This window comes from Orycteropus afer, unplaced genomic scaffold (genome assembly GCF_000298275.1).
Source record: "Orycteropus afer afer isolate SDZICR_OR568_19922 unplaced genomic scaffold, OryAfe1.0 scaffold00238, whole genome shotgun sequence".
Classification (NCBI taxonomy): Eukaryota; Metazoa; Chordata; class Mammalia; order Tubulidentata; family Orycteropodidae; genus Orycteropus; species Orycteropus afer.
Window position 1 is genome coordinate 3402061 of NW_006921825.1, and position 21990 is coordinate 3424050.

The 21990-nt window shown below is 39.2% G+C and overlaps 1 protein-coding gene across 1 annotated transcript in view; it reads right to left on the reverse strand.

Moving 5' to 3' along the window:
- Window positions 1–737: 737 nt before the first annotated feature.
- The window catches only part of PPP2R2B (protein phosphatase 2 regulatory subunit Bbeta), a 437756-nt gene continuing 416503 nt past the window's right edge, over window positions 738–21990 (reverse strand). Inside the window, exons 8-9 of the mRNA XM_007949128.2 lie at window positions 4272–4363; window positions 738–1017 (exon numbers count right to left, since the gene is read on the reverse strand). Of these exons, the coding sequence (XP_007947319.1) occupies window positions 738–1017; window positions 4272–4363 (372 nt within the window). The remainder of the gene's footprint in view (window positions 1018–4271; window positions 4364–21990) is intronic.

Genomic DNA, 21990 nt, shown 5'->3' on the forward strand with positions numbered 1-21990 from the left:
CTGGCCCCACATGGCCTTGCCAAGCTAACTCTGAGAAGCACTGTGTGGAAAGTGTTCACAACATTTCTCAGCCAAATACTCCTGCTGTTTCTATGGCTCTTACAAAAAGAGAATATAGCAGTGTTGGTGTGCCCCTTCCCTTCTCATTCTGTGTCCTTTTCTCAGCCTCATGAAGAAAAATCAATCTCTGGCTCAAAATGGAATTGTTAAAAAGAAAACAGAAAATGGAAAAAAAAAAATCATTGATGAGAGAGGAGATGCTGACTAATTCTGGTTTTCCACAAAACAAGAATTTCTCTAAGAGTAGAGTAAACGGTGTTTATTTTTTGTTGATTTTCCAATCAAATGGAATTGCTTACTTAAAAAAAAAATCTCTTTTCTCCATAAGTACTACAGACAACCTCATTTTATCTCAGCAGACACCTAGAAACAAAACACTGGACCCACCAGAAAAAACCAGGTAATAAAAGCATCAGAAATTCAAGTCAACTATGGGAGAATTACTGTTAGCTGGCAGCTCTCAATTCTAAACAGAAGTTTCCTGAACCTACTGGGTTTGACAAAAAGTTTCTTAGAACTGGGGTGCTGGGCAAGTTGGACTCCTTTGAATTCTATTCCAATTGTTTTCTGCATAGGAAAATTAAAGTCAATGCATCAAATGAAGACCCAAAGAAACATTTAAAAACTTGTTTGACTAGTATTCAGTATGTGAGATTATTAAGTAATAACTTGTCCTCCTAGTTAACCTTGTCCTGGAATATATATAAGTTATTTGTAGCCGCCACTGCTATAATATTTTCTGAAGGATGCCAAGCTGTATGCAAGATCTTTTTGCTAAAGTCCAGACTGTCAACACTGATCTCGTCTTTTCTCCGCTTGCCCCCCACGCACACTTTTCGGGGTTTTAGGATAGCCCGGGGTTTGCTGTTTTCCCTCGAGGCCTCAAGGGTAACATCACGCTTGGTGTTGCGGTCAAACATCCTGAAGAAGTTGTTGTAGGAGCCGGTCATGATGACACTGTAGAAAGAGAGGAAGAAGGGTGAGCCATGCTGTGGAGAGAGTCAGTAACATATCCCAGTGTGCCTTTCTGGCGTGAATGTCACCATATTGTGAGTAAACAAAACGAAAACTGAACTGGTTGCCAATTGATTCTGACTCATGTGATCCCATGTGTTACAGTGTTCCATGGGATAATCTTGGTTATGGAGCAGTGGTTAAGGCATTCAGCTACTAACAAAAAGTTGGTGGTTCGAATTCCCCATTCACTTCATGGGAGAAAGATGAGGCAGTCTGCTTCCATAAAGATTTACAGCCTTGGGAACTCTATAGGACAGTTCTGTTCTGTCTTATAGGGTCCCTATGACTTGGAATCAACTCAATAGCAGTGGGCTTTTGGGTTATAATCTTTATGGAAGCAGATTGTCTGTCTTCTGTAGTGCAACTGCGTGGATTGGGACCACCAATCTTTCTTTAGTTTAGTAGTCAAGTGCAAACCACTTGTACTACCTAGGGACCTAGTTTATGGTACCATAGTCTTATCATTAAAAAAAAAAAAAGACTTGGTAGTGTGATTGTTGGCTTCCTTTTGAGTCACAAAGAGCAACAAACCACAAGCAGGGGTTGGTAATGAAGGTGTGTGATAACATGCCTTTTTGTTTGTTTGATAGAGTCTTTTTGGTTCTTTGGTTCAACAAATGAGTCTAATGGTTTGAATGATTTTATCCCTATCCACCTCACATCTGGATTTTGAGACTAGAATGAGGTTATGAAAGTTGACACATTTTTGAAAACTACTCTAATGACTAATCATTGCACATGATTGATAACATGGCTGTCATAGAGAGGATTCCTGCATTGTCTGGATTCTAAGGCTTTATTGTACCCACACAGTGGGGGAAATGTTGAGAGCACAGTTCACTGATCCATGGTGTGTCCTCTCCCATTCTATGCACTAGCTCTAAATTCAGCCTTTTCAGAAAACATGTCCAGAAATGGATATCATCATAGTCTAAGTAGGGAAGGGAGTAAACAAATTCAAATTTTAAAAGGACTTGGGTTGGGAAAAAGGGAAGGTTTTGTAGAAGACTGACAGATGATTTCTATAATTTAACAAGAGTTATCCACAGTCAGGGGTATCTACCATGGATCAGGAGACCAGTGAATGCTAAAAGCCTTCTAGGAACAAGGGACTGAATGTTTAATGGTGACATTTCAGGCATTTTGACAGGCTGAGAGGGAGAGAGAGTCCTTGGACAAAGGGATCTGATAGTGTTCCTCCAACAACAGTGCTTGCTAGCTGCCTCCTGGGGAGCTGTGCTCATTTCTGGAGGAAGCTCTGGCTGGCTGATGAGTAAAATGGGCGAGCAGAGTGTCCCATCTGTTATACCCGTGATTTTGGTTGTATAGAGAGGTGAAGGAAAGCTGACAAGATTGGGCAAGGGAGATAGGTTTTGGGGCTCTTTGTTAATCAAGGACTACATTTTGTTATTCTGGTCTCAGGAACAGATGTTGTGAAATGTTTGTCTCTATCCTACAGAAAACTGTTATCATCACCGTGTTCAGGCACTGTGCTGAGTGCTTTACCTCTCTGATATTGTTTAAACTTTCATTATCCCATATAAGCATTTACAGATGAGCAGAAGTAAGTAAATTGTACAATGTCACACTGCTATTGAGAGATGAAGTTGGAACTCAAGCCTTTTGACTCCAGGGCATAAACAATTAGCCACTCATTGTTTCCCATGTGTTGAAGTTAGTGTCCCTCACCTATGACTGACTTGTTCTTAAATAAGCCTGTCTTGGAAAAATCTCAGCATCATCTAAATCAAAGCTTTGGTGGTGGGACATTAAGGTGGAGGGGATGTGGCAATTAACATGTAGGCTGATGTCAGACTGTGGCCTTGAACAGGGCTGTTTAAGTGATAGATTCCCATTTTCTAAGCTCATTTGTCAATAAGCATTAGAGCACATCATTCAGTCTTTTATTCAACAGATATTTATTTATGTGCTTGGGATGGGCAGTGAAAAAATAATGGTGCTTTCATTTCCCAGTTCTGATGTTATGAAAAGAGTGTTGTTTTAGGACTGAAACTGAAAAATTCTTATTCTTGCCTCTACTATTTACTAGGTTATGAACTTGGGAAGATTTTTTGTGTCACTGAGCCTCAGTTTCCTCAACTGTAAAATGGGGATGATGAAAACAATCCTGTGGGATTGTGGTGAGGATCAATAAAATGATGGGCATGTTGTTGTTATGTGCTGTCGAGTAGGTGCTTAATAAGTTTAGTTTTAAATCTAGGCTAGGCTAGAGGGGAAATTGGAATAGTGGTACCAATCAATGTTCTTGTTTTCGGGAACAACAAAAGAGCTTCTGCTGGCTTCTTTTCCCCTTAGAGGTTTTTGTTCGTGGGTCACAGTTCCTCTCTCTTCACTCTGCCCTATACTGATGGATGATATGACTTGAGCCCTTGCCCACGTGATGATTCCCTCTAGACCTGCTAAGTGAGAGGTTCATTTTGGTTCATTGGCAAAGAAGGTCAAACAGCAAGAGACAGCTCAGGTTCCGTTCCCTAAAAACCCAAATCTCTGTGTGCCTTCCCATGATGGTATTACAGTGCTTCCAAGCACTGTTCTTGATGCCATCTTCATCGAGGAATTAAATCAGCCCCTGGTAGCCTGCATTTAGTTCTTGTGAAGTCAGAGAATCATCGGTATTTGTCAGACTAAAAATGAACTATTGGGAGGTAATATGAAGTATTGTTGAAATCAAAGGCCATAAAACAGTAATAAATCATTTACAGGAAATGTGATAAATGAATCTGACTAGAATGCAGTTAATGAACCACCAGGGCCTATGGTCAGGTCTGCAATAGTAACTTCAAGGGATAATTTTAGATCTAGAAGGCACACTTTGACTGCACACATTTGAGCTGCTTAGGCTGGAATTTTCCAGTGGATTATTACTGATTTTCATTTTAGGTATGTCAAGCTAGCTCTGAAGATGTGTAAAATATAAAAGTTTTCTGGTTGACGTTAAATTATCACCTGTGCCAGCCCTGAAAGGGGATTCCGGAGTCTCACTATATACTCTTCCCTCCTATCCACGACTGGCATTGAGAGTCACCCAGGGACCTGCAGAACACATCTTGGCTGGACCTGAGGGCCTGATTTTGAGCTCTCTTCAGCTGCATCCCACTTTGGATAAATTGCCCAGGGCCTCCACAGGAAAGCACCTGCTTTTGGAAGGGACCCAGTCTCAGAGCATGCCTTACCTGTCTGACCCATTCCACACACACTCAAATTTATCAAAAATGCAGTCGTTTTCATAGAGGGAGCACAACTTGCTGCGGAGGTAGTCATGAACCTGTGGGGGAAACACATGAAAAGTGAGCTGGCCAATTATCATTTTAAAACTTGGTTATTTCTGCAAACAAACATATCCTGATGTGAGTTATTGTTTGAGTGTACATGTGCTTCAGATTAGATGGCCCCAGGTCTGAATCCAGGCCTGTCTCTGTTGAGCTGTGGGACATGAGGATGGGGAAGGTGAACTTCTAATGTGGTTGGTGTGGGGATTAAACCAGTTGGTTGATGTTGACTGCAGCCTAGACTAGGGCCCATTAAATGATAGATGTCCATTTTCTAATCTGGTTTGCTGACAGGCAAATGAATGAAACCATTCATTCACTTTTTAGTCAACCAATATTTATTGAATGCCTGGTATGTACTTGGGATGAGCTGTTGTTTTTGTTGTTGTTGGTTGCCATCAAGTGAGTTCCCACTAATGGTGACCTTGTATATAATGGAAAGAAATATTGCCTGGTCTTATGTTGTCTTCATGATCTTTGATATGTTTGAGCCCATTGTTGTGGCTATTCTGTCAGTCTATCTCATTGAGGGGTTCCCTTATTATTATTGACCCTCTACTTTATCAAATGTGTCTTTTTCTAGGTATTGGGCTGAGGAGTGAACAAACTACTTGTGTGGTGTTTTCATCCCAGTGTTGGAGGGAGAGATTTTATAACCAAATAAATATGTAAGATGCTTTAGATGGTGATAAAATTATAGAACAAAAAGCATAGATAAAAAGATTGGGAGAGTTGGGAGTATTATTTCATACAGATATGTAGCTAAGGCCTCACTAGATAAGATAGCATTGGAGCAGAAACTTGAAAGAAATGAATGGGTGGTAAGGATATCTGGGGGAAAGGCTTCCCAAGCATACTGTATACCAAGTGAAAAGGCCCAAAGGCGGGAGTCTTGGAGCATAGGTATGGTGAGTGGTCAAAGTGTGGTAGCAGCTGGAATTCAAAGGCCCTCTATTCAGATCACTATGCCTGCTGTGTTGTGGACAGATTGAAAGGGTGCAAGGTCAAAGGCAGGGAAACCAAATATAACTTGGGTGGTAGAAGGTGGCTTGGACCAGGGTGAGACCAGTGGTGGGAAGTGGTCAAATTATTGATAGATTTGGAGGCAGAGCTGATAGGACTTGCTAATGGATAAATTGTGAGGTGTGGAGAGAAATAAAGGAGTCAAAGATGACTCCCAGATCTTTCTCCAGAGCAAGTAAAATATGGAGTTGCCAGGTTCATTTCTGGGCATGTTAATTTTGAGATGTCTATGCAATGAGCTGTTAATAGACTTTAACATGAGAGGTGCAGTTCCTGGGGTATGTGGCAACATTTTCCTGAAATAAGAAGCAAGGTGAGAATGAGGAGTGGGAGGTGAATGGTTGGGAAATGATGTGGGAGTGCTTGAAAGCTCTGAGGACCTACTTAAGGTTGGAGGACTTGAATTTTAAATGAGATAGGTTGGCATAAAGAACCAAAACCAAACTCACTGCCATTGAGTCAGATGCGACTCAAAGCAACCCCTCCTTGGGTTTCTGAGGCAGTGTCACTAGGGAAGTAGATTGCCCCATCATCCTTCTGAGGAGTGGCTGGTGGGTTTGAACCACCAGCCTTCTGGTTAGCAGTAAAAGGCCTTAGGCACTATGCCACCAGAACTTCACATAGTTGAGTGTTTTTTTTTTTTTTTTCCCAGCTACATTCAGCCACTCATGTGTACATGGCAAATAGGCAGATGAATAAGGTTCAGAGGGTAATGACCTGGTTCAGTGTTTCTCTGGGTGTAATTTTTTTCCTGAGCCCTTTAGTAGATTGGTAATAATAATTGGCATGCACCATATGCTAGCTTGTTATTACTAACCATGCACCTTATCTATAAAATCCTCACTTAATATCTAAAACTATCTGATGATGTAGATGTTATCATTCTCTTCACTTTAATGGAGCATGAAACACAGGGAGGTGATATCATCTGTCCAAGGTTACACAGGCAAGTAAATGACTGAAAGGAAACTATTTGGATGTGGAGAGCATACTCTCAACCATCCTAGCAATCTTCCTCCCACTTGTTTTCTCTCATTAGCTTCACCTTATGTGGGGTCTCGTCCTAAACAGAGGATGTGATAATGAATTCAAGTGAGACAAAGAGGGGGAGACAGACATGGTGAAGGCAGAAGGGAGATGTTACCTAAAGCATGTTTCACTTTGTTGAGTTTAAGAGTGATGGTATGATTTTCTTTTTCCTGAAACCTGAGCCCCTTCTCTTCCCTTGACCACCAAGTTCTGTCAGGTGTTGAGCTCAGAGGCTCAGCTGTGAGTTTGGTATTAGGCAATGAAGTGAAGTCAGCGTCATCCAGTATTTGATGAGATGAGTTATTTGGACAACAAGTTTCTAATTATTCAAATTAATTTCCCCCACCTTTATGCTCTTGTTCTCAAACAGTTCTAGGCTTTATCAGGTAATTGCTTACTTCAGAGCTGTGGTGATGAGGAAATCTGTTCATTGCAGGGCATTGTTAGGGGAGAAGTGGGAGGCAAAGGTGAGGCTCATAGACTGCTCTTGGTGTCTCTGCTACAAACTAACTCATTGAGCTCCCCACGCTCCCCTGCCTCTTCCACCTTCTGAAGTATAGAAAGTGGCTCAGGGCTAGAAGGCCATTTCTGTTGGTAGGTGGGAAGATCTCTATTGATTTTTGAGCAAAGAAACAGAAGAAGAGAGAAAAAGAGGCTGATTTTGGGTCTTGACCAGGGATTTGCAAACATAGTAAATATTTAGGCTTTGTGGCCCATAAGGCTTCCTTCACAAATGCTTTGTTTTTGTAGCTCAAAAGCAACTCTAGATACTATGTAAATGAGTGAATGGGTCTGTGTTCCAATAAAAAAGGTAGTGGATTGGATTTGGCCTGCAGGCTATGGTTTACAAACTCCTGTTGAATGTTATTCCTCATTCTCTGAAAGCAGCACAGACTATATCCTTGGAAGGAAGTGATGAAGCATCAATGGCATCAATTATAGGCTAAATTTTTCTTCTGATGGCTGGAAAACCTCAAAAATTAGGCTCCTTTCCTAAAATACTTTCACTAAAACAGCATTAAAAATGAAAAGAAATTGTGCTCCTTTCTAGAATGAAAGCCTGATTCCTGCCTTTTCTTGACTTTACCATTGACTTGCTTCTGGTGTACTAACTAATGGAGGGAAGGAGAAAGAGAGCAGTGGGGCTTCTGAAGGGGAAGGATATCAAGTTGGGAATTAGTTTATGTCTAGTGGGAAATAAAAAGCCAAATTTTTTATCCAAACAAATTTGGGAAAAATCTGACCAAAATAGATCCTGCTTTTTCTGTTTTGTCTTTCTTACTCCTTTCTCTCCTGTTACGTACCCCCTTTTTTTTTCTTTTAACATTTATTATGCTTTAGGTGAAAGTGTGCATAACAAATTCATCTTCCCAATCAACACTTCATAAACAAATTATTCCGTGACATTGCTTGCAAACCCTGCAATGGGCCAGCACTCTCCCTATTTCCCTCCTAGATTCCATTTGTCTGATTTCCCTACCCCTCCCTATATTCTCATTTTTGGTTTGGAAAATGTTGCCCTTTTGGTCTTATAGTATTAGTTGACTGTTCTGAGGAGTACATTCTTCATAGCTGTTGTTGTTTGTTTTATAGTCTTATCAATTATTTGGCTAGAAGGAGGCCTCTGGGAATGTCTTCAGTTTCAAGTTAAAAGGTTTTCTCTGGGCAACAGTTTTGGGAGTTTCTCTGGTCTTTTCTTGACCAGTAAGTCTGATATTTATTTATTTTTGGGCTTTGAATTTTGTTCTACATTAAAAAAAAAAAAAAAAACTCATTCTAACCAAGCCCTTCTATTATGGTTTTCATCAGAGTTGTCAGTAGTGGCCAGGCACCATTTAGTTCTTCTGGGAGCTTTGGTAGTGTAGTGCCTAAGGCATTTGACTGCTAACCAGAAGGCTGGTGGTTCAAACCCACCAGCCACTCCTCAGAAGGAAGGTTGGGCAATCTATTTCTTTAGTGATATCACCTCAGAAACCCAAGGAGGGGTCACTATGAGTTGGATCCAACTCAACAGCATTGAGTTTGTATTTTTTTGGTGGGTCTTAGGCTGGAGGAGGCTGTGTTTCATGTTGGCCATTAGTCCTGTGGACTAATTGCGTCCTTGAGTTTTTATTTTTCCTTATTCTCCTATGTATGGATTACTGTTAAGACAAGGCACAGACATGAGAGCTCTAAGAGGGAAAGACAAGTTTTAAAAACTCTTGGTTAAATGGGTTTAATGGGTTTTTAAGGACTTTTCAGAGCCTTAAGATTCTCAGGTAAAATTATAAGAGGGAGGTAAAGTATTATAATACTTCACTAGAATCACCAGACTTTTTTTTCCTTTCTTTTTGTGAGAAGAGTGGCAAATATTATCTTGAAAATATAGATTCTGACAGGTAGAATTGGGGTAGAGTAGTAAAGGTTTATAAAAGGTTTATAACCAGGGCAGTTGCATGCCTTTCTTTCTTTCTTTATATTGTGCTTTAGGTGCAAGTTTACAAAGCAGAGTTTGTTTTATATTCAACATTACATATACATTTAGTTTCACTCCCCATTTACCATCCCCAACCCTAATCCAGTCCCCCCCCCCATGCCCCTCATAGTTGTGCACTCCTGTGCGCCCTACATTTCCTCCATGCAAATGTTGAATGTTGCCCCTCTGGTGCCCCGTGGTCGATTGCTCCAAGGGATGCATTTCCATAGAGTATGTAGGTGCATCACCCTGGGTTGAGTGGTCTGGTGTACATCTTATTTACTATTGGTCTGAGAGCCAGCCCTCGGGAGTGAGTTTTATTCCAGGCCCAGAATGTATCCCAGGGCCATAGTATTGGGGGTCTCACCAAACTCCATCCAACCAGTAATTCTGGTCATTATTGAGTTTTTGGATTTTGTTAGTGGCATGCCTTTTAAAGGCTGGTTCATTCTTCCCTCTTTATGAATCTTTCTTTATTACTCACCATTCACCTTTGGCATTTTATCTTAAAATGAAACCATAGGTGAATAATATGTGTGAAACATGTGCTTTGGATGTGTGAGTCCATTAACAGAAACCACATTCTCCAAAACTCTGTAAATTCTTGAAAGATAAACGCTACGAAGGATTCAAGGCAAAACCTAGTGTGAACCATTATTTTTCTCTCCCTAACATCTAAATTCTGGGGAACTCCTGCCTACTTCCAGTTGAGGGTATTTGAAGGAAAAGAACATCTGCTGTGAAGATATGTTGCATTTATGCTCTGTTCTAAATATCTTGTGTAAAGCTTTACTGGCCCTAGACTGAATTTCCTAACACAGTGGCTCTCAAATTATAAGCTATGGAAACGTGGTATCATATAGTTAATGGACTGCTCATCAAATTGCAATTGGTTCTACTTCAGGGGTTGGAAGCTTTTTGTGTAAAGGATCAGATAGTAAACATTTTAGGTTTTGTGGACCATATGCTCTCTGTCACAACTATTCAACTCTGCCATTGTAGCATGAAAGCAGCCAATCTATAAATGATCAGGTATGGCTGTATTTCAATTAAACTTTATTTCTAAAAACAGATTGGGAGGTAGATGTGGCCACAAGTTGCAGTTTTCTATCCTCTATTCTATAGGAAGACTTGAAAATAGCTATTTATGATTAAATTCATAATTTTTAAGTCATGCAGACATGCTTGTGTTCAGTTAGCAAAGATATGAAAAGAAAATGCATAACAGGAACACCACCCTTCTCTCTCACCATCACAGGCTTTAGTAATTGATAATGGAATTTTTTCCCACTGGATTGAGCCTTACAGTTTTTTTCAACAGTGCTCTACACATTCAATGAATTAGAGATGGCATCTATGTACATCTTTAATATGTTGTTATTGTTAGGTGCTGTTGGGTTGGCTTTGACTCATAGAGACCCTATGTACAACTGAATGAAACACTGCCCGGTCCTGCACCATCCTCACAATCCTTGAGCCCACTGATGCAGCCACTGTGTCAATCCTTCTTGTTGATGATCTTCCCCCTTTTTGCTGACCCTCTACTTTACCAAGCATGATATCGTTCTCCAGGGATTGTTCCCTTCTGATATGACCAAAGTAAGTGAGGTGAAGTTCAGCCATTCTCACTTCCAAGGGGCATTCTGGCTGCACTTCTTCCAGGACAGATTTGTTCATTTTTCTGCCAATCCATGGTATTTTCAGATTTTTAGTATTCCTTGCCAACACCACAATTCAAAGGCATCAACTCTTTCTTGGTCTTCCTTATTGCCCAGCTTTCACATATGTATGAGAATTGAAAATACCATGGCTTGGATCAGGCACGTCTTAGTCTTGAGAGTGACATCTTTGTACTTTAAAGAGGTCTTTTGCAGCAGATTTACTCAGTGCAGCATGATGTCTGATTTCTTGACTGCTGCTTCCACATGTGTTGATTGTGGATTCAAGTAAAATGAAATGTTTTAGAATTTCAATCTTTTCTCCATTTATCATGATGCTGCTTATTGGTCCAGTTGTGAGGATTTTTGTTTTCCTTATGTTGAGGTGTAATCCATACTGCAGACTGAAGTCTTTAATCTTCATCAGTAAGTGCTTCAAGTCATCTTCTCTTTCAGCAAGGAAGGTTGTGTTGTCTGCGTATTGCAGGTTGTTAATGAGTCTTCCTCCAATCCTGATGCTATGTTCTTCTTCATATAGTCCAGCTTCTTGGATTATTTGCTCAGTGTACAGATTGAATAAGTATGGTGAAAGGATACAACCCTGATACACACCCTTCCTGAATTTAAACCATGCAGTATCCCCTTGTTTTGTTCAAATGACAGCCTTTTGTTCTACGTAGTACAGGTTGTTCATGAGCACAATTAAGTGTTCTGGAATTCCCATTCCTTGCAACATCATCCCTAATTTGTTATGATCCACATAGTGGAAAGCCTTTGCAGAGTCAATGAAACACAAGTAAACATCTTTCTGATATTCTTTGCTTTCAGCTAAAATCCATCCGACATCAGCAATGATATTCCTTGTTCTATGTCATCTTCTGAATCCAGCTTGCATTTCTGGAAGCTCTCTGTTTTAATTATCTTTGGCAAAATTTTATTTGTGTGTGATATTAATGATTTTGTCAGGTAATTTCCACATTCTGTTGGATCACCTTTCTTTGGAATGGGTACAAATATGGAACTCTTCCAGTCAATTGACCAGGTAGCTGTCTTCAAATTACTTGGCAGAGATGAGTAAGTGCCTCCAGCTCTGCATCCATTTGTTGAAATATCTCAATGGGTATTCCATCAATTCCTGGAGGCTTGTTTTTCACTAGTTCCTGCAGTGCAATTTGGACTTCTTCCTTCAGTACCACTGGTTCTTGATCATATACCACCTCATGAAATAGTTGAATATTGACTTATTCTTTTTGGTACAGTGACTCTGTGTTCTTTCCATCTTCTTTTATTGCAACTCGAGGCTTGATTTTTTCTTCAGTTCTTTCAGTTTGAAAAAGTTCTTTCAGTTTGAAAATGCTGAATATGTTCTTCCTTTTTGGTTTTCTAACTTGAGGTCTTTGCACATTTCATTATAATAATTTACACTGTTTTCTTGAGCTGCTTTTTGAAATATTCTGTCAGCTCTTTTATCTTGTCATTATTTCCATTTTCTTTAGCTACTCTCTGTTCAGCAGCAAGTTTCAGTGTCTCTTTTGACATCCCTTTTGGTCTTCTCTTCCTTTCCTGGTTTTTTTTTTTTTTTAATGACCTTTTGTTTTCTTCATGTATGATGTCCTTGATGTCCTCCCACAGCTGATCTGGTTTTTGGTCACTGGTGTTCAGTATGTCAAATATGTTCTTTAGACGGTGTCTAAATTCAGCTGGGATATAATCAAGGTTATGTTTTGGCTGTCATGGACTTGTTTTAATTTTCTTCAGCTTCAACTTGAAATTGCATATGAACAATTGGTGGTGCAATCCACAGTCAGTTCCTGGCCTTGTTTTGCTGAAGATATTGAGCTTCTCCAACAACTCTTTCCACAGATGTAGTTGATTTGATTCCTATGTCTTTCATCTGGTGAAGTCCATGTGTATAACCACCATTTATGTTGTTGCATAAAGGTGTTTGCAATGAATAAATCTATTGGTCTTGCAAAATTCTATCATGCAATCTTTGGCAGCATTTCTATCACCAAGGAAATATTTTGCTGCTGCTTTTTTTCCAACATTCTCATTCCAATCACCAATAATCATCAGTATATCTTGAGTTCATGTTTGGTCAATTTCAGACTGTAAAAATCATTAATTTCTTCATCTTTGGCATTAGTGGCTGGTGTGAAATTTTGAATATTAGTGATATTAACTGGTCTTCCTTGTAGGCATATAGCCATATTATCCTATCCTACCCTTCAGAATAGATCTTGAAACATTCTTTTTGATAATGAATGTGATGAATGCAATGTCATTCCTCTTCAATTTGCTATTCCCAATATATTAGGGAATATGATTGTCTGATTCAAAATGGTACAAACCAGTCCATTTCACCTCACTAATGCCTAGGATATAAAATATTTCATTTTTGACAACTTCCAATTTTCCCAGATTCCTACTTTACACATGCCATGTTCCAATCATTAATGGATGTTGTAGTGATTTCTTCCCATTTTGAATCATGCCCCATTAGCAAATGAGGGTCCTGAAAGCTTTACTCCATCCACATCATTAAGGTCAACTCTCTTTTGAGGAAGCAGTTCTTCCTAAGTCATATTTTGAGTACCTTTCAACCTGAGAGGCTCATCTTCCAGCACCATATCAAACAATGTTTCTGGGTTATTCATAAAGCTTTACAGTTATATATCAGTGTTTCACCGCTATTTATAAGGTTTTCACTGGCCAAGTTTTTCAGTAGTAGATGGTCCCATCCTTCTTCCCAGTCTGTCTTAGTCTGGAAGCTCTACTGAAACCTGTCCACCATGGATGACCCTGTTGGTATTTGCAATACCAGTGGCATGGTCTCCAGCTTCATAGGAGCACACAAGCATCACAGTATGACAAACTGACAGACAAGTGGTGGATCTTCAGTACAGTATATAAATGTAAGTAAATTGCTTTGAAATATGCCAATGTGCCATAATATCTATTTCTTAGTGTTCTACAAAGAAAATTAAGATTTCAAAGTCTACCACTAGCTGGACATGGTTTGAGTACAATGATCTTAAAATGGTGTATTCTAAGAAAGTTCTCCTCTAGAAGCCCCTTCCTAGAATACTCCCTTGCTACTGTGTGACCAAAATCTATTCTTCCAAAATTGAGGCTCCTCACCAGGCTACACCCCTGTAAATATCACCCCTGTTCAGGCTTTAGTTCCCGTTGTGCTCTCTTTTGTATTAATGTTGACTTCAGCCCTATGCTGTGGATGAGATCTATTCAGCTATGCAGAGCTAAGTCTGGCAGGATTTGGATGACAACTATATACAGGGTTGGTTTGGTGCCGTCAAGTTAGTTCTGACTTATAGTGACCTTATGTACAATAGAAATAAACACTCTTTGGTCCTGTGACATTCTCATAATCATTGTTGCAGCTTTTGTAGACACTATGTCAATCCATCTTATTGAGGGTTGTCTTCTGTGTTTTATGCTAACCCTCTACTTTACCAAGCATGATGTTCTCCTCTAGGGTCTGGTCTTTCTGATAATATGTCCAAAGTACCTGAGATGAAGTCTTGCCATCCTATTATTAAAGAGCATGCTGGCTGTACCTCTTCCAAGACAGATTTGTTCATTCTGGCAGTTTCTTCACTAACACCATAATTCAAAGGCTTCAAAGGCATCAATTCTTTTTTGCTCTTCCTTATTCATTGTCCAGGTATAAAACAATCAGCCCAACTACATATGTGGTCTTGAATTTTGGCCCCCTCTGGAACTCACTCTTAGTTATTGAAGTCCCCAGTATCCTCATCCTCCTCTCTGACCTTTTCTTTCACCTTTTTTTTCCTAACTAACTAAAATTTGGCTCATTCCTGAAGACACTTCTTTTCCCATGGCTAACTGAAGGTGTGTGTGGCTCTTCACTCTCAATCCATATGCCAAAGTAGGGGGGTAGAAGGCTTCCAGACAGTTGTTTCTGTCTAAAGTTCTCAATGATTTTTTTAAAATACATTTTATTGAAATATAATTTATGTACAGTGAAATATACAAAACTAAAGTGACATAGATCAATGCTATTTTTTTTCTTTTCTTTCAGTATTCCCTCCCTCCCCTCCCCTCCCCTTCTACCCCTGGTAACCAACAAAGTTCCTTCCATATATAAACCTTTCCTTGACTTTTTACAGTAATGAACTAATACTATATTTGTCCTGTGATTGACTTATTTCACTCAGCATAATGTCCTCCAAGTTCATCCATGTTATTATGTGGTGTTTTGTAGATTTCATGTTATTTTTTAGGGTTGGATAGCATTCCATCAGGTGTATGTACCATAGTTTGGTTATTCATTCTTCTGTTGATGGGCACCTAAGTTGTTTCCATCTTTTTGCTATTCACGTTTGGTATAGTGCTGTGACGAACTTGGGGATGCAGTATCTGCTCTTGTCCTGGCTCTTATTTCTTTTGGATATATACCTAGTAATGGGATTGCTGGGTCAAATGGTATTTCTAATTACAGCTTTTTAAGGAATTACCATACTGCTTTCCACTGTAGTTGTATCATTTTACAGTCCCACCAGCAATGTATGAGAGTCCCCATCTCTCCACATCCTCACCAGCATTTGTTAGTTTCTGTCTTGTTGAAGTTTGCCATTAGTGCTGAGGTGAGATGATATCTCGTTGTTTTGATTTGCATCTCTCTGATGGCTAATGATCATGAATATTTTTTCATGTGATCATGAATATTTTTTCATGTTTTTGCTGGCCACCTGAATAACCTCTTTGGTGAAATGTCTACTGCCCATTTTTTTTAATTGTTAATCTTTTTATTATTGAAGTATTAGAGTTTTCCATAAATTTTAGAGATAAGTCCCTTGTCAGACATGTTGTTGCCAAATATTTTTTTTCCAATCTGTAGGTTCTCTTTTTACTCTTTTCTGTAGGTTCTCTTTTTACTCTTTTGGAGAAGTCTTTTGAAGCACATAAAAAATTTAATTTTTAGAAGGTCTCATTCATCTAGTTTATTTTCATTTGGTTTGTGCATTTTGGGTTATGCTTGTCAGTCTATTTATGCCATAAATTAAAATTAGGGCCCCTAAATTTGCTTCTATATTTTCCCTTGAGGAACTTTATAGTTTTAGATTTCACATTTAAGTTTTTGATCCATCTGGAGTTAGTTTTTGTGCATGGTGTGAGGTATGGATTTTGTTTCATTTTTCAGCAAATGGATATCCAGTTTTGCCAGCATCATTCATCATTTCCTCCCCATTTTTAAGGAATTTCAGCCCTTTGTCAAAAATCAGCTGACCATAGATTGATGGATCTAGTTCTGGGTTCTCAATTCTGTTCCACAGGTCTATATGTCTGTCATTGTACCAATACCAAGCTGTCTTGATTCTACTGTGGCTGTATAGTAGGTTTTTTGAGATCTGGGAGTATGAGACCTCATGCTTTGTTCTTCTTCTTCAATAATAATAATAAAAGTAAACTCACTGCCATCGAGTTGGTCCCAATTCAAATCGACCCCTCCTTGGGTTTCCAAGGCAATATCTCTACGGAAGGAGCTCTGAGGGCATAGTGCCTACAGCATTTGACTGCTAACCAGAAGTCTGTTAGAAGTCTGTTAGTTCAAACCCACCAGCCACTCCTCAGAAGGAAGGTTGGGCAATCTACTTCTGTAGTGATAACACCTCAGAAACCCAAGGAGGGGTTTGACTATGAGTCGGGTCTGACTCGACACCAGTGAGTTTTCACCACCACACTTCTGGTTAGTGGTCAAATGCCTTAGGCAGTACACCACCAGACCTCCTTATTCAAGGTATCTTTCCTTTCCACACAAAATTAGTGATTGGTTTTTCCATATCATTAAAGTATGCTGATGGGATATCTGGATTGGGATTGGATTGAAAATTGAAATATATAGATTGTCACAATGTTCAGTCTTCCTATCCATGAGCATGGTATTTCCATTTATGTTTATGTAGATCTCTTATGGTTTCTTGGAGTAATGATTTGTAGTTTTCTTTGTGCAGGTCTTTTGTGTCCCTAGTGAGATTTATTCCCAAGTATTTCATTTTTTTTTTTTTTGGTAGCTATTGCAAATGAAGATGGGGCAATCTACTTCCGTAGTGCTACTGCCTTGGAAACCCAAGAAGGGGTCGCTATGAGTTGGGGCCTACTCGAGGGCATATAACAATAACAACAACATTGTAAATGGTATTGATTTCCTTTTCAGCCATCTCTTTGTCGGTGAAGAGGAATTCAACTGATTTTTGTATGTTGATCTTGTATCCTGCCACTATGCTAAATCAATTAGTTCTCTCAATTTTTTTTTTTTTTTGCTGAGTCTCTTGGGTTTTCTATGTACAGGGTCATATCATCACAAAACAGGGATAGTTTTACTTCTTCCTTGCCAATTTGGATGCCTTTGATTTCCCTCTTTTGACTTATGGCCCTGGCTAGGACTTCCAGTACAATGTTGAATAGAAGTGGTGATAGTGGGCATCCTTGTCTGGTTCCTGTTCTCAAGAGGAATGGTTTCAGTCTCTCTCCATTGAGAATAATGTTGGCTGTTGGTTTTGCATAGATGCCCTTTATTATGTTGGAGTTCTGTAAGTACAGAATTTTTTCTCTCTTGGTCAATTAATGTCTCTGGTTTGCTGTTTACTATCTTGTAGACTTATTTACTTAGGATACTTCCATAACTGGGTTTGTTTCTGGGTTATGTTATCATGTGTTTTAATGGTCAGTTGTTGTTGACTGTTGTTGGTTCTCTGTCCAAAGGACTCCCTTTTAGCATTTCTTGTAAGGTTGGTCTTTTTTAAACAAATTTCCTTAATTTCTGCTTGTCTGAAATGTCCTCTTTTCACCATCATATTTGAGGGACAATTTTGGTGGGAATATAATTCTTGGTTGGAAAACTTTCTGTTTTATCTATATACCATCGTAATTTCATGTAGGTTATTCCTTTTGAAGGTATCCCAAATGAACCATAGGCTTTCTTCAGTTTGTTTTTATCTTTTTTCTGATTGATCTCTTTCCAAAGAAGTATTGAGGTATTTGTCTTCAATCTCACTAATTCTGTCTTCCATTGATTCAATTCTACTCAATTCTGTCTTCCATTGATTCAATTCTAATTCTGTCTTCCATTGATTCAATTCTACTTCATTGCCCCTTCATATTCAATGTATTATCTTCTGAATTGCTATCTGTAGATTTTGTATCATTTCTATTTTTCATTTATTTTGTCATTTTGTTCTTGTATTGTCTTTCAAAATTGTTCCAGGTTTTTCTCTGTGTGTTTTTTTTCCTTGCTCTGTCTCTCAATCCATTGAAGGTACCTAAATATAATTCTTCTGGATTCCTTATCAGGAGGTGTTTCAGGATGTGTTCTGCATCTGTATCCTGGTCCCTTGTGCCTCCTGGTTCTTTGTGTGGACTGTGATGCTCTGTTGTTTCCAAGACATTGTGATGTTTTTGTGTTTATGTTTAATTGGTGATTTTATGTTGGAGTGACTTGCCCAAGATTTTCATTTTCTAAGTAAGCAGGGTACTGTGTTCCTCTATTTGCTACTTGCCAGCTTCTCATATGTCCCTGCCATCCATGGCAAGTGGAGCCTATTCTTAGATCCCTGGAATCCGAATGATGGAATCCGAATGACAATGCTGACACATTAAATATCCAAAATGGCCACTGTTTGTAAACAATCAAAATTGCTCCACCCTCTGGACAGCCAAAAAGTCCACAGTTCAGGTTGTTTCCTTGCTGCTTCCCTCCCTAGTTAGCGGCCACCAGCACAGTCATCCCTGCAGCCCCTGGTGACTAGGGCTGATCTTTAGGTCAATTCAATTCTCAGGTCCCAATACCATTTGGAAATATTCAGTTCTCTGCAATTTTGAAGTCATGCTATCAAACTAACTTCCAGTCACCCTGCCTTCTTACAGTTATCAAAATTCTGAGTCCCTCTACCTCATTCTTTGAAGCAATTTCTCTTTTCCATCACTATTCCTGCTATCATTTGTGATGGAAAGACTCTAGTCTCTCAGTTACTGGGTCTTATCATTTTCAACATGTTTGGTCTTATTATAGACCCTATCGTTATCTTAACTGCACTCCTGAGAAAGTGTCTATCACTACCCCCTATCTATTTAGTTCACTCCATCTAGTATTTTCATTCTATCATGTTTCCTCCTTACCTAGTCATGTTTCCTCCTTACCTAGTATAGATTCATCATCACAACCACTCCCTTAGCATACACCTTCAACTCCCTTGCTTTCTTTTTTCTCTTTTTATTTTCTCTTTTTCCATAGTATGTCCACACTATTCTATGGCAAAGCCCCATCCTTGGTTAAATTGAACTTTCTGCTCCTTACTTGTCTGTACTGAGCAGGTACACATACCTGGGAAGAAATATACAATAATACAATACAATAATACAGAAAGGTCTCACTTTAAATTTTTAGTAAAAGCTTCAAATGGATCTTGAGCAATCTTACATTTCCCTAGTTAATGCACTCTCCTAGATGAGCACTTTACACTTATTTCTCCTTCTTACTCAGCTGATGCCATTACATCTTATTTTACTAAGAAAATAAAGACAATCAGATGAAAACTACATATACCCTTAAAATAATGACAAACTTATGGCATTTGTAGGTATATACTCTGCCTCCTTCCTTTGATGGATGAATTGTTCATTGATTTGTGTGTCAACTTGGCTGGGCCTGGTTGAGTGGCTGGGCAGCTGGATATGGTATTCTGAGGCTGGTAATCAACTCCATGGTGGAATCTACTGTGAGTAGCTGCTTTAGGGATGTGGTCTACTTCCCATATATAAGCAGAAGCCTTGGGGAACAGTCTCTAGCTTATGGCACACTTGAACCCTGCATGTAGTTGTGTCATTGTTCAGTAGCCTGCCATGCTCTGCCACCCTTGGAATTTTCAATGGACTTGAATTAATGGCCTGCTGTGTGATTTGGTAACATCAGGACTGTGCCTTTTTATTTGTCAATCTTGGGGTTGTCAGTCTCAGCAGCCAGCAGCTGAGTGAAGAAAAGCCTCCAGTTTTAGGAGCAGGAGGGCAGAGCTGAAGCCCAAGTTTGAGGGGCTTTCACTTTCATGCAGTCCCTAGAGCCTGGCACTTTTAAATTGGACTCAAAGCCTCCAAACTCTAAGAGAATAAACTCCTGTTTCTCTGAGCCATCCCATCTTTGGTATAGTCTTCTCAGAGCAGTATTAGGTAACCAAAAAATTCATCTTCATGTAAGGCCAATTCTTCCAGTGCCTCTATCCCTCTCTTGCCTCATCAAGAACTTTGCTCCTTGTAATAGTCTCCTTCTATAATAAACTTTTCCTATTAGTATAAAACATGTGGTGGCCTGGATGCCATTGTAGTGACCACCTCATTTCTCTGTTCCTTTTCAGAGCTTCTACTCAATTCTGTCTTACCCCATTCCAATAATACATTCATTCATACCACTCCCTCTCCATCTCTTTCTTTAAGATCACCAATAATCATCACATCACTAAATTCAATTGTCAATCAATTCTCAGTCCTTTCTTACTTGGTTCAGCTGCAACTTGAGACATTTTCATCACCTGGCTCCCAGAACTCTCTTTTCCCCAAGCTATCTTGCCAAATTCTCTTCCTCTTATAAACCTATAAACACTGGGGCTCACAGGCACAGTTTCTTACCTCTTTTTTTCTTGAATTATACTCATGCATAGCTGATGTCTTCAAATACCATCTAGTGATGAATGTCAGATTTACTTCTCTAGGGTAGCTATATCCAAATGATATTGAGCTGTCTACTTGCCATCTCCACTTGGATGTTTAATTGGCTTAACATAAGCAAAATCAAACTCTTGATTGACTCATCTTAATAAAATGGTAATTTTGGTAATTTTTCTTTTCTGTGTAACTCAGGATAAGAACTTTGGAGTAATTGTTGATCCTTCTTTTCCTGTTACATCCCCTTTTACATCCTACATCAACTTTGTTGTCAAATCCTGTTGGCTCTACCTTGGGAATATATCTGAAATCTGGCCACCTCCATTCTTGTAGCAATTCTGCAATAACTTCATAACTGGTCTCCCTATTTCTTTCCATGACCTCTGTTATAAATTCAGTTGTGTTGCCCAAAAACACAATGTAAATCTTAACCCCTATACCCATGGATAGAATCCCATTTGAGAATAGGGTCTTCTTTGTTATGTTAATGAGGCCATATCAGTGTAGAGTTTGTTTTAAGCCAATCACTTTTAAGGTATAAAAGGAGCAGATAAGGCACAGAAGCAAGAATGGGGAAAAGATATATGACATGTGGAGATTTTTCAAGAAATCTAAAGAAGCTGAGCCAAGGATTTTCCCTAGATTGGACAGAGAAAGCCTTCCCCTAGAACTAACTGGAACCCCGAAGTCAGGCTTCTAGCCTCCTAAACTGTGAGAAAATAAATTTCTGTTAATTAAAACCACCCATTGTTTCCTCTCCTCACCACAACCAGAATGAGAATGTTCCTTTTCAACTATAATTCTGGAATTAAGATAGGATAGTGGTGATAGTTCCACAACTTTGTGAATATACTAAAAACCACTGAATTATACCTTAACAAAAAAAGAAAGTCAAATCTCTCTGTCTAGAATTTTCCCCCTTCTGCTGCTGCTGCTTCTTTTTTTAAAATCTAATTCAATCAAGATACATTAAAATAAGACCAGTTCATCCCTGCTTCTGGATCTTTGCTTCTATTATACTCTTGTCTGGAGTTAAATCTTCTCTACCTCAAAGTCAAGTTGGTTTTCTACTTCAACATCAACAAAACCATACTTCAAAAACTTCAAAACAATGCTCCCTTTGTCAGCAAATCTACCACTATTTACCCAGTGCTCAAATAAAAAAATCTCCACATAGTTTCCTTGATTCCTCATCCCTGTCACCTCAAATTTCACTAATTTTCCATCCTGCTTCTCTCTCCATCTTCAGGCCACCCACCATTTCAGTCAAAATTACTATAATCTCTTCCTATTCATTTGGATCCCTTTAATCTTCTGGTAGGGAGCTCTGGTAGCATAGTGCCTAAGGCACTTGACTGCTAACCAGAAGGCTGGCGGTTCAAACCCACCAGCCACTCCTCAGAAGGAAGGTTGGGCAATCCTACTTCCGTAGTGATACTGCCTCGGAAACCCAAGGAAGGGTGGCTATGAGTCGGGGCCGACTCAATGGCAAATAACAACAACAATCTTCTGGCAAAGTGAAAAGCACACCTCATAATGTCATTTTCTTGTGTGAAACTATTGAAAGGATCTGCATTATACCTATGTGGACAAATAGCTTACTTTACTTTTACAAGGGCCTACATGATCACACTCTACCCTAGGTCTTCAGACTCATCTTTCTGCCATATTTGTGCTTCATACTCTAGCTGCAAAGAACTCTTTCTTGAACACAAACATTTCTCAGCTTAAGGGTCACTTCTTTAAGAAAACTTTTCCCCTC